At 44.7% G+C, this 12,320-nt stretch overlaps 1 protein-coding gene across 1 annotated transcript; it reads left to right on the forward strand.

The window, feature by feature from the left end:
• The first annotated feature begins 9,036 nt into the window (after positions 1-9,036).
• Positions 9,037-11,779, forward strand: LOC121868194. Its single transcript, XM_042368502.1, has 4 exons — positions 9,037-9,174; positions 9,459-9,577; positions 9,845-10,075; positions 11,075-11,779. Exons 1-4 carry the CDS (start codon positions 9,067-9,069, stop codon positions 11,256-11,258), a joined length of 642 nt encoding a protein of 213 aa, XP_042224436.1. The 5' UTR covers positions 9,037-9,066; the 3' UTR covers positions 11,259-11,779.
• The last annotated feature ends 541 nt before the right edge of the window (positions 11,780-12,320 follow it).

The raw sequence follows: 12,320 nt of genomic DNA on the forward strand, positions 1-12,320 counted from the left end.
CTATTCTCACTGGCTGCCCCTCACTGTGACCTTCCTGGTGAGTGTTGACCTTTATTGTGACCTTCCTGGTGAGTGTTGACCTTTATTGTGACCTTCCTGGTGAGTGCTGACCTTTATTGTGACCTTCCTGGTGAGTGCTGACCTTTATTGTGACCTTCCTGGTGAGTGTTGACCTTCTTGGCTGTGGACGTAAATCCCTATTTTAATTAAGAGTAAATAAATGACGGTGTTCTCTCTCAGAATAATGTGGTGGTCAGGGGTCAGGTGAACGTCAGGTCGACAGTAAACAACATTGACCTGGTGACCTTCAACAATACTGTAGCTCTCACATCATCGCGTGCCCAGGTGTTCCTCTACTCCGTCGCCTTCAGGAACGTCTTCTCCTCCAGGTGAATATAATCAATGAAGTTCTTGACTCAGGTAAAATAGTATAAAATTTTGTTTAATAAAATAATCATCGAGGATATGAATAACTAAATACTGTCATAATTATTCACACCATAAATACCTCACCCACCATAAACGCGTCACTTCACGGTTGTGGGTGAGGGTGTGTGGGATCACCCGTGTGTGGGAGGTACAGGTAACGCTCCTTGTATCGCTACTGTTGTGGTCGCCAGGTTGGAGTGTGAGACGGGTCGGCTGGCAGGTGTACCGCTGGAGGACCTGCTGCTGCTTAGTGAAACAGCTGTGATTACAGGTGTGTACAGATGTGTGTGTGGGGGGGGGGGTCATGTGTTAGTGTACTTGTATATTGATCTAATATTTGTTCAAGACTGACAATGGTACACATGTTTCTCTTTGTTTACCTTTTTACTTCATTATACAGGGCAGAAGAGGTTCCTGAAGGTGAGGGTGAGGGAGGGGGAGGTCCAGGTAAGTGGTGGCCTCCAGGTGGACCTCGTCAACGGTTTCAACGTCACCGCCCTCTTCCACCACTCCCTCAGGAAGAACCCAGGTAAGTGACTCACCTGTTGGCTGTGTAGAAATCTTATTTAAAGTTATAATATGAAATGTAAAGGTTCACCTGAAGATTAGGCCTCCTAGCTTAGATTACCTTAAGTTTAAACACACTAACGCTACCTGGGAGGGGGTGGTTAGCTTGGGTTAGGTTAAGTTAGGTTAGGTTTAAGTATCATAGAGGAAGTATAACTATTTTTTCACATTTGATATACAATACCTACCTTCCCCTTTCTCTCTTCAGCTGGTACCCAGGTGGTGTACGGCAGCCTCCAGGTGAGGCAGATGGTGGTGCTGCTTGACCTGACTTCCCGAGGCTTCACTACCACCTCCTCGAACTTCCAGATTACTCCTGGTCTCCTCGACCTTCGTAGGCAAGCTCATTTCCACCTCCCAGCGTTTGATGGCCTCCGGATGGTTGAGTATAACACACCTGGATATTACCTAAAATACCCAACATTTAAATAAGAATGCTAAGTTGACTTAAACTTTACTTAAATACTAACTTATTTACTACTAACATTATTGCTTAATTAATCCTTTACTTATCAATATAATTTACACAATTACTTCCCTAATTACCTATAACTACTCTATAACTACTGTTGCTGCTGACACAGAGGCGTAAGTTAAGAAACATCGTGTGTGTGTGTGTGTCCAACAGGGTGACGGAGAGGCTGGTGTACAAGAACATGGACTCCTCCACCGTCACTGGCGGCCTCACCTTCCAAAACCTTGTTTTCGTCGCCTTCTTCACTTTCCTTGGTGAGAGTCGCTTGTTACTTGTTCTGTTGTAGTTGTTACGTATCACCTGGCTGTTCCGTATCACCTGGTCACTAAATATAGGTAAAGAGACACAGGTGATAAGATGATATGGAAGGTTCAGTTGTAAGAGGTGATGGACGCTCTGGTAAACAGCAACACTAACTATCGAAAGAAGTTGCCATTAGGTTATATAGAGTAGGTTTAACTGGTCACATACGGCCGTGTGTTCGGAATATGAAGTAAAAAAAAATCCTGAATTATTGATAAAAATGGTGTAGATCGCGTTTTATTTACAATCAAGCTGGTAAAGGTTTCTTTTCTCCACTTGACCTGTACAGACACGTTTGACCAAGTATCGGCCACCCAGTACACTAGTGGTTGGCTGCTCAAGACTACTGACCAAACTATAGAAGGTCACGTGACTGTGTCCAGCATGACAACAAGTAATGTTGTTACGACACTCGGGGTCAAGATCCAAGGGGTTGACCTTGTTGACCTCGAGAGCTCCGCTGCCCCAGTTGTCCAGCCTGTGACCATCATCTCCTACGTTCGTTTTAGTAAGTTGATGTGGAAGTTTTATATGTTGATCCAGCATGTTGAGGCTTCCTCCTTGCGTACTGTACTTGGTAATGAATTCAGGGCACGATCTGGTGTGCTTGTCAGTAGTGGAACCGCCTTGGGTAGACTAACATCCTGCCAGGAGGGTGAATAACCGTCTTGTTACTGACATACAGATGGCACTGATCTATATACTCACTCGAATACGTCGGCGTGAGTCACCAGCACCTGTTGTTGTTCCCCCAGGCGAGGTGGTGTATGCGAGTTGGGTGAAGGTGGCGGGGCTGGTGCAGGGATGGGATCTGTCTGTGGACGCCATCCTCCAAAGCTCTCCTGACATTGTCTTCACCTCCTTCAAGACCTTCCTCGCCTCCATCACCATCATCGGCAGCTTCCAGGGAGTTGAGAGTGTCAACGGCTTCAATCTGCTTTCCTACTGTGGTCATCTCCTCTTAGACAAACTTACAGTTAATGGTAAGTTGTGGGAGATATCTGTATGTCATATCTTATTTTGCAAAGTACTCCGGAGAACTTCATGAAAATATTAGTACAGCATACTGGAGAACATTGGATTATGTATCCTGCCCTGTTAGGTCGTGTGTGTCACTAAATACACAGTACTTAAAGTACAGTAAAGTGATAGTAAACAGTAAACTATAAGCCATGACGCACCTGCCACGCTCATCAGGTACAGTAACCCACCTGCTCCCTCAGACAGGTTCAGTAACCCACATGTACAACAATAACCCACCTGGTACCCACCTACAGGTGCGGTGAGGTTCGAGAGGAACGTGACTACCGGCATAGTACACCTGGGCCAGCACACCATCGCAGATAAGGCGATGCACTATTACTGGATGAGGGACCAAGACGCCGTGCTGAAGGGGTCGCTGGAATTGAAGCGTGTAAAGACTCAGCACGTCACCACAGCCAAGGTGAGTCACGCCTCCACTCTCGCCTATCGTCTAGAACTTAACTCTCGGTCCTCCAAAAGGAACAGAAATTAGACGTTTGTGTTGATAACGACTAATTCTCCCTATTAGTATCACTGTAATACCTCGTCCACACTGTTATCCAGACGAGACTTGCCGCAAAAATCAAATGAAAATTGTACCTTCGTGTTTTGACCTTGTGGTTTATAAGTCTCTTCATATCCTGTGAGATCGCTTATCGTTATCTTGTTAATTCATTTGTCTTGGCAGACCAACGACGCGGACATCGGGACACTGAGAGACCGGATGTTGCTGAGGCTTTGTAATGGCACACAACTGGTGACGGAGGTGACGTTCTTACACAGCAGCCTCACAACACAACACCTCTACACATACAGCATCACGGTGGGTGCAGATTTAACACTCAAAATTCCAATTGTTAATGATATAGAAGTTTTTTTTAATGATATAACCAAAGTTTTAATAACAATTATAACGACGTAGAGTGAGACGGTGAACGATCATCCTGGTAGTGACCTGCAGAGCGTGTTGACCCAGGACGGCAGCCAGGTCATTACAGGTTACCTCGGCATCAATATCGTCAACATCAGAGGTAAGTCAGTGACAAATGATGGGTGGTAATATTCACATCCAGAGTCGCAAAGTTCCTCCTGTACAGCAACAAGTTTAGGTAGGGAGTTCCGAGATTCGAACCAGATATCTGTGTACTGCTGATCCATCGTCTCAAGGGGGTCATTGTGTACTTCCTCTACAATACTTGGGTCTTTAAACCGTTCACCAGGTCTTAGTTTTAGAGGTCTGCTTCAACTACCAGGTCACTGAAACCACCACAGGTCACTGTCACTACTACTACTACCACCACCACCACCATCAACGCTACCACAATTACCACCACCAGTATCCCCACTACCACCACCAGTATCTCTACCACCACCACCATCTCTACCACCACCACCAGTATCTCTACCACCACCACCATCTCTACCACCACCACCATCTCTACCACCACCACCACCACCAGTATCTCTACCACCACCATCATCATCATCCACCTGTCGAACGGGGTTTCTAAAAGTTGATTTTTCCCACGGTTGAAAGTGGACAGGTAATTTAAAGTTGAAGATGGCCGTGGTTGATCGTGGTGACGTGCTGGCCGCCTCCCTGACACCACACGTCTCTGCAACGTTGGAACCAAGTTTCTCTTTTCCCATTCCTAAACACGTCAGGAGAGAAGTCTTGTAAAAATATATCGTAATGTTGGAACGTAGTATTTTTCTCGATCTTATATATTTCCTGATTACGGTCGTTTAAAAATGTCATTGGATTTTTTACCCTAATTTCAGTATTGTAATATTTAGTCTTCTACAATATACAACAATATCAGAACAGTTTTTTCTAGTTCTGAAAATTTCAGGATCGATCATAGGTTCATCTGTTCCCAAGACTTATCATTTTACCCATAGACTTATCATTTTACCCCTAGACTTATAAAATTTTCCATAGGCTCATCAATTTTTTCCCCTAAACATAAATTTTCCCGTAGTGTCTTAAATTTTCCCCAAGACTCCTCAATTATCCCCCCTAAACACATCAAATTTTCCCCTCGACTTACCTGTTCACTCCCCCGACCACACAGAGAACCTCCTCACCACAGAAACTGTGGGCGGGGTGAGGGTAGCGCAGTACTGCCAGCGCTGGCGACCTTGTGTGGTGTACGCCCAGAAGACCTACCTTAGTAGCGTCTTAGTCCTGGGACACCTGACCGTCCAAGACAACAGGTAGTTATACTTCAGTGTTGATTATATCATTATTATCGAGTAATTAAACCACCACCCTTGAGCAATTAAACCACCACCCTTGAGCAATTAAACCACCATCCTTGAGCAATTAAATCACTATCCTTGAGCAATTAAACCACCACCACCCGAAGGTAGTTAAACCTATAACCATCGATCCAAAGACAATTAAACCTTGACTCTTTTTAACCAACTTCTTAAAAATACAAAATTATAAAAAAATATTAATATTTATTCTGGGTATTTGTGACCTCGCCCTCCCTTGTGGCAGGAAGGTACAGGGTGTGGACGTGTCTGTTTCCCTCAGCACCTGGTTCAGTAGGACTTCCTGTGGTCATATCCCTGGCATCACCATCTTCAGGAGCACCATCTTCACCACCTTCGTCACGTGAGTATGACCATTAGTGTTGGTATCTACTCCTATCTTCATCTATGCCTTCCTTCATCTGCTCCTTCCTTCACCACCCCGACTTTTTCTGTCAAATGTTGTACCGTACTTCATCCCTTTGAGTACGACGATTTGACCCCTCGAGTACAATGATATAGTTCTTGGAGATACACAGTGATATCTCCATTAGCTGGAACAATTGGTGCAGATCACTTCCGGGAATGAGAGCTTTCCGGGTAACGAGACGACACTCTCAAAGCCGGAAAAAATCCCTCCTCCTCGGAATTTTCCGGGTTTCGGGAAAATTTAATCAAAATTTTCCGGAAAATGTGCCCCTCAGGAAATCGTTCTCAAAGCCGGAATTTTCTGGAAAATTCCGGCTTTGGGAACGATTTTCCGAGAAAATTTCAATTCCGAATATCGGAAAGTTCCAGGTTTGAGGGATTCCGGCTAACGGAGATATTGTATTTATATGTATTACAATTGAAAAGCTGGGCATGCAACACTTAAGTAATACACAGACCCTCTTTTTACTGAATACAAAAGTCTCTTCACTTAAAGCCTTCGAACCTAGGAAAGATAATTGTAAGTTATGATTTAATACATATATTTAATTTGGTTTAATATGGTTTTATAAAGTGTTTTTGTTTAGAATTTGTCTTTCTCTTTTTTTTCATATCACTCTGTGGTGATGACGTGGTGACGATCTCTTCCCTCCTGGTGACAAACTCTTCTTTCCTGGTGACATATTAATGACGTTCTGTTCTCTGTTGATGACGTGGTAATGACGTGATCGTGACCTGTGACGCGCTGGTGGACCACAGAGTATACGGGTCAGTGGACAGTATCCAAGTCGCCTCAGGTTATCTGTTGACCCTCTCAGATAACCAGACATTGCCGGGCTCCCTCAGCGTCACTACCAACCAAGGTCAGTCATCTTCACTATATCAAGAGTGGCCAGTGGTTACCTGTGACGTGTGTGGTGGATGTAGCAGCACCTAATAGCTTCTTAGTATTATATAAAGTTGTCATAAACTGTTTAGCTCACCACGTCAGGGTCAGCTTAGTAAACACAACATCGGAGCGAGTCAGTTAGCCACAACAAAATTAGGCCTGAGCTAGCAAATTCCTCTCAGGGTCGAACCTTAAGATGATCAGTGTATACAACCACTGTGGCTAATAGCTCTCCTCTGAGGTAACACTTCCCTGCTCAAAGATGGTGGTGATAATAGTAATAATTAGTACTGCAATACAAAATATTGATATTAATAACGATATGAGCAATAACAATACTCTACATGTTCAGGTGTGGGTGAAAGTTTTGGTACAGGTGTGGTGTATTACAGGTGTGCGTGTCGTTTCAGGTGTGTGGTGCCGGGAGGTGTGGACCCACGACGGTTTATTCAATTCCATCAATCTGACAGAGCTGTCGATCAGGATTGTGAGTGGTAGTGATGGCAGTAGTAGTGAGTGGTGGTGGCCGAAGTGGTAATGGTGGTAGTGGAAATACTTGATCGTCCTGAGTATCAAAGCACCTTATAGATATCGTTCACTGAATTAAACTAAATATGACATCCATAGCATAAATGAGGCATAGTTTAGATGAATATACTCTTAAGATATACAGCCATCTCACACTATGATTCTTTGGTAATGAATCTGATGAATCTGAGACTTCGTAAGACAACTAAACGACCCTTTCCATGTCGCTGTCTTACTTCTCTTTACATTTCGATAAGTCAATTTTATCATCCCATCTGTAAAATTATCCAGACTCGACAAGACCAGCAAAAGAGACTAAACCTCCCTCTCTGTCTTCCTCTCCTGTACAGTTTCGTCAAGGCAGCACCAACACCCTCAACCATCGCATATATTTCAAGAATGCGGTGAACTTCCTGGACGCCAACTACCGCCCTGGGGACATGTTCTCCCTCAGCACCCGCTTTCTCAGTCTGCCAGCCCTCATGAAACCCTTCTGGCACTCCTTCACCCAACTTGGCAGTCTCGGCCTCCAGAGCAAGTGGGGTGTTGAAGGTCGGTGGTGGTGAAGCTAAGTGAGAGGCTTTAAGGGGGTCGAATCCGAGTGGTTTATTTATATTAGTGTTTGGAATTTATTGTTGGGGGGGGGGGAAGGGTTGACAGAGGAGGAGACGGAACGGGAGTTAAGGGGAGTGGGAGAACTGAGGGAGAGAAGAGGAGAAAGGAGGTTGAAGTAATAGGAGAGATGAAAGAGAGAAACTAGAGGCAGATGAGTTAAAGGAGAGAATTAAGAGAGAAGAGGGAGACGGAGAGAGAGAAGGGGGAGACAGAGAGAGTAGGAGAGAGGCAGTGTTAAAACAACGGATATTAACATTAAAACACTACTTCTCTCAGGGTCACGTCAGGTCAATGAGTATTGGGGTTGGCGCAGCATACAGAGGTTCGAAGGGCCACCAGAGCGGATCATCCCCCTTAGGATGGACTGGGGGAAGACTGGCACTGGCGATGGCACCCTGGCACTCTCCTCCAACTACCTGGCACTTGTCAAAAACTTGGGTGACACCTTGATCCTCGAGTATGATTCACACGCCGACAAATACAAATTTTTAGGTGTGGATTATTTTTGGCTCTGTATATTGTTTTTTCATTGAATATATTATTTGTGATAGTTTTATATTTGTTGTATATTAATGACTAATTATATACACTATTTTCATCACGTTACGACCACATAATTCACTAGATCCATGTGGGTGTTTACAGACCTGGTGCTTCCTGGTAACTGCACCAGTAGTGTTGTGGGCTTCACCACGGCTCACGGACTGCAGTGTGTGGTGACTGGCCACGCATGTTCCTTCTACAACACTACCAAGCTAAACATATCCAAGCGCTCTTACTTGGTTGCTACGCCTGAGGTACGTCATTATCTGTTTGTGCAATCTATTCTACCGCAATTATAAACTAACCCTACCTATCTTAACCTAACCTTACCTAACTATTTAACCTAATCTAATAAACTAACATAGTACTGTAAATCTTCTCAGCCAAACGTGGAGGGGGACAAGAAGGCCCATGTATGGAAGATCTCCTCCCAGGGTGCCATTTTGGCCTCTTCCTTCCCGGTCCCAGGTGTTGCTGACATGCAGGTGAGCCTTAGGTGACACTCTTTCATAAATTCAATCACAGGTGGCACTATATTTCATCAGAGTGCCAAGATCTGCTGATACGCAGGTAAACATTAGCTGGCACTAGATGTCATTAACCTGTAACTGTGACACCATCTCCTGGGCAGGTGGTGATGGCGGGTCAGGTGGTGTGCCTGGTGGTGGTGGAGGCTCGTGGCACCGACACTGTAGTCATGTGTGAGGGTTCAGAAGGATTCGTCGAGCGCCAGCGTATACGAACTAACAACCCTACGAAGGTGAGCAACACACGACTACCAATGCCACCAAGGTAACCAACACATGTACTGCCAACACTACAAACACAGTGTAAACCCGGAGGTAAGGCTTATTTTCCCTCACACAAAACATCCATCAGTCGTGTTAGGAAGAACATTCATAGGGCTGACAGCATACAGCCCGAGAAAATATATTTTTGTATCCTTCTGTAACTCTGACCTGTTATGTAGGTGTCGGTGGCTCGTCATCGTGACCACTCTGGACAGATGACCACCATCATGACCCTGGCTGACCCCGGCAGCTCCACCATGGACGAGGGGTCCATCTTCGTGTACGCCTACAACGACGAATACAACTGGTTCTACCTACTGCAGGTGTGTGGTCGTCTTTGGTAGGTCTAGAGTGGTCAGGTGTGGAGTACCAGGTGTATGTGTGATCGCATCTTGAAGGTGTACAAGATAAAAATGACAACACTAATTCCAAACCATACCTGCCTTATTATTCCTCTTATAATTTCTTTCATAAATACAAACATGGCTAAAAATCTGTGGTGGTCTGATAACATGAGCTTAGTCGGAAGTAAGAAAAAACTGTAGGAGATACACGCCTTAGGGACACCCTCTAACCCTGATTTTTTTTGTCTTGATGTGTTGGTCAGGAGGTGCACCTGGAGAACGTGGTGTGGGTGGAGTTGGTCTCTTACAACACTGATCTCCTGCTGGTGGCCGTAGCTGAGGACGTACACGGTGACCAAGGGAGCATGGTCATCCTCTACAGGTCAGTACCTATCTCAGGTACTGTCCGGTATTTTCACTCGTGTGTGTCTAAAAATGTAAACAAATATGAAGATTTGTCTTCAGTATGAGCTACTTTAGTGAGGGTAACATAGCGTGTGTGAGTCGAGGGTGCAGTAACCAGCCCATAATGAGAACGGGTTTTGGCCACGGGAGAAAAACACCTCTTAATCAGTCAGTCAGGAAAGATGTTTGTAGACTAAATATTACAACTTAAAAGTGAAAACTACTACATAAATTAATCTTTCAGAATGGATTGGTTTAGCGGGGACGGTGTTACTCCTCTTGATCACCTGGACAGGGTTGTGGGGACAGCACCAACGACCCTGACCTCTAACATGACCTTCATCCTCATACAAGAACTGGAAGTCGAGTTGCCCACAGAGGCACACTTCACTGTGCTGCCCTCAGGAGACCTTAACCTGTATGTAATGAACCGTAACGGACTCCTTACCTGGTTCACTCGGATGGGGATGCAGAGGTGAGTGGTGGCCTGCAGGTGTGGTCCTCCTGTCTCTCTCTTTCCTCTTCCTACTGTCTCCCTCCATCCCTCCCTCTTCCTCCTGTCTCCTTTCTTGTCTCCCTCCGTCCTTCCTCTTTCCTCCTGTCTCTTCCCTCTTTTTCCTCTTCCTCCTCCTCCTCTCCCTCCTCTTCCTCCTCTTCCTCCTCCTCCTCTCCCTCCTCTTCCTCCTCCTCCTCTCCCTCCTCTTCCTCCTCCTCCACCTTTTCCTCCTCCTCCTCTCCTCCTCCTCCTCCTCTCTCCTCCCTCCTCCTCCTCCTCCTCATCCTCTCCCTCCTCCTCCTCCTCATCTCTCCTCCTCCTCCTCATCCCCTCCTCCTTTCCCTCCTCCCCCTCCTTTCCTCCTCCCCTCCTCCCCCTCCTTTCCCCTCCTCCTCCTCTTCCTCCTCCCCTCCTCCCTCTCCCTCTTCCTCCTTTTCCTCCTCCTCCTCTCCTTCCTTCTTCTCTCCCTCTTCCCTTCTCCTCTCCCTCCCCTCCCTCTCCCTCTCCCTCCCTCCTCTCCCTCCTCTTCCTTCTCCTCTCCCTCCTCCTCTCCCTCCCCCTTCTCCTCCTCCTCCTCTCCCTTCTCTCCTCTCCTCTCCCTCCTCCTCTCCACTTCTCCCTCCTCCTCCTCTACTTCTCCTTCTTCCTCCTCCTCTACTTCCTCCTCCTCTTCTTCTCTCTCCTCCTTCTCCTCTCCTTCCTCCTCATCCTTTTGCGCTACCGCTCACAGGATGAGTGTGGGGTGCACAATAAAGTAGCCGCTGTAAGCGGCAAAATAAAAAATCCTCTCCTTCCTCCTCCTCCTCCTCTCCTTCCTCCTCCTCTTCCTCTCCATCTTCCCTTTCCTTAGGATTAGAAATATAAAACAAAGTGAGAGAAAATGAGGAAAGAACGAGAGAGAGAGAGAGAGAGAGAGAGAGTAAAAGAAAATCGTAATAGTGTGTCCTTATCAACTTCAAATACTGTTCGTATTCACAGATTCAGGAAGGCAGGGGAGCTCCACGTGCCTGGCAAGCTAAGACTGGAGGTCTGGCTCACTCGCCACGGCCACACCGTCGTCCACAGACTCTCAGTGGCTGGCCAGAGCTGCTCAGACTCTACACAGGACATCCCTGAATTGCCCGGAGAAGTGCTGGAGATGAGATTTAGGCCCTGGAAGTGAAAGTTAGGGTCTGGAAGTGAAAGTTAAGGTCAGAAAGTGAAAGTTAAGGTCTGGAAGTGAAAGTTGGTTCTGGAAGTGAAAGTTAGGTGTCTGGAAGTGAAAGTTAGGTGTCTGGTAGTGAAAGTTAGGTGCCTGGAAGTGAAAGTTAGATACCTGGTAGTGATGCCTTAACACTTAGTTTGTTAAATTATTATTGCCAGAGATTAGTTAACTGACGATGACTACTGAATCGCGTGAGATGATTTGTTAACTTAATACCTGTTTGTTGGACCATGTTAGCTAAAATTAGTTAACTCTACTGTATCGTGTGTGAGACGAGTTGTTAACTGATTACATAGTTTTAACTTGTGTAAACTTTGATAGCTATTGAATCGTATGAGAAGAGTTGTTAACATACCAGCGTGCTAACAAACCATTTAATTTTAGTTAACTCTACTGAATTATGTGATTAACCGTAAACTGAATATCTAGTTTAACCCATATTAGCAATTGTCAGTTAACTATTGAATGTTAACAAAATAATGTACATCGTGTGTTGAGATAAAAATACCGAAATAAAAAAAAATAAAAAAAATTCAATAACTCGAGTCAAATATATTTTTGCTTGTAATTATTTTAATAAATTTTAAAGATGTATTTATCGCTCTTGTGTTTTTTTCTTATTGTATGTTGTTTGTTTTAGAGTTTGTTTATATATATATAGTTTATCATTAAATATATATATTATAGTATGTGTGTGTTTGTTTTCACGTTATGGTTTGAATATTTCATGTTTATACAATTGAGGAAAGCATGGAAATATAATGATGTTTTCTAGTCATTTTCTGCCTTATTTCAACTGGGGTGTCTTGTCACATTTGATCTTCATACTCTTGAAAATCCGTAAAGTGAATGATACAAGATGAGGCTTTTATTTCCCTTAATTCTGAACCTTCGTGTATGTAAATTAGTAACAAATGGATAAAGGAAGGTCTCATCAATATGAAGTATCTTGTTAAGTACAAATATCATCACACAACGCTAACTGTAAACAAATGAAACGCGAATATTTATCAACATTAT

The sequence above is a fragment of the Homarus americanus genome, unplaced genomic scaffold (genome assembly GCF_018991925.1).
Source record: "Homarus americanus isolate GMGI-L3 unplaced genomic scaffold, GMGI_Hamer_2.0 scaffold19318, whole genome shotgun sequence".
Taxonomy (NCBI): Eukaryota; Metazoa; Arthropoda; class Malacostraca; order Decapoda; family Nephropidae; genus Homarus; species Homarus americanus.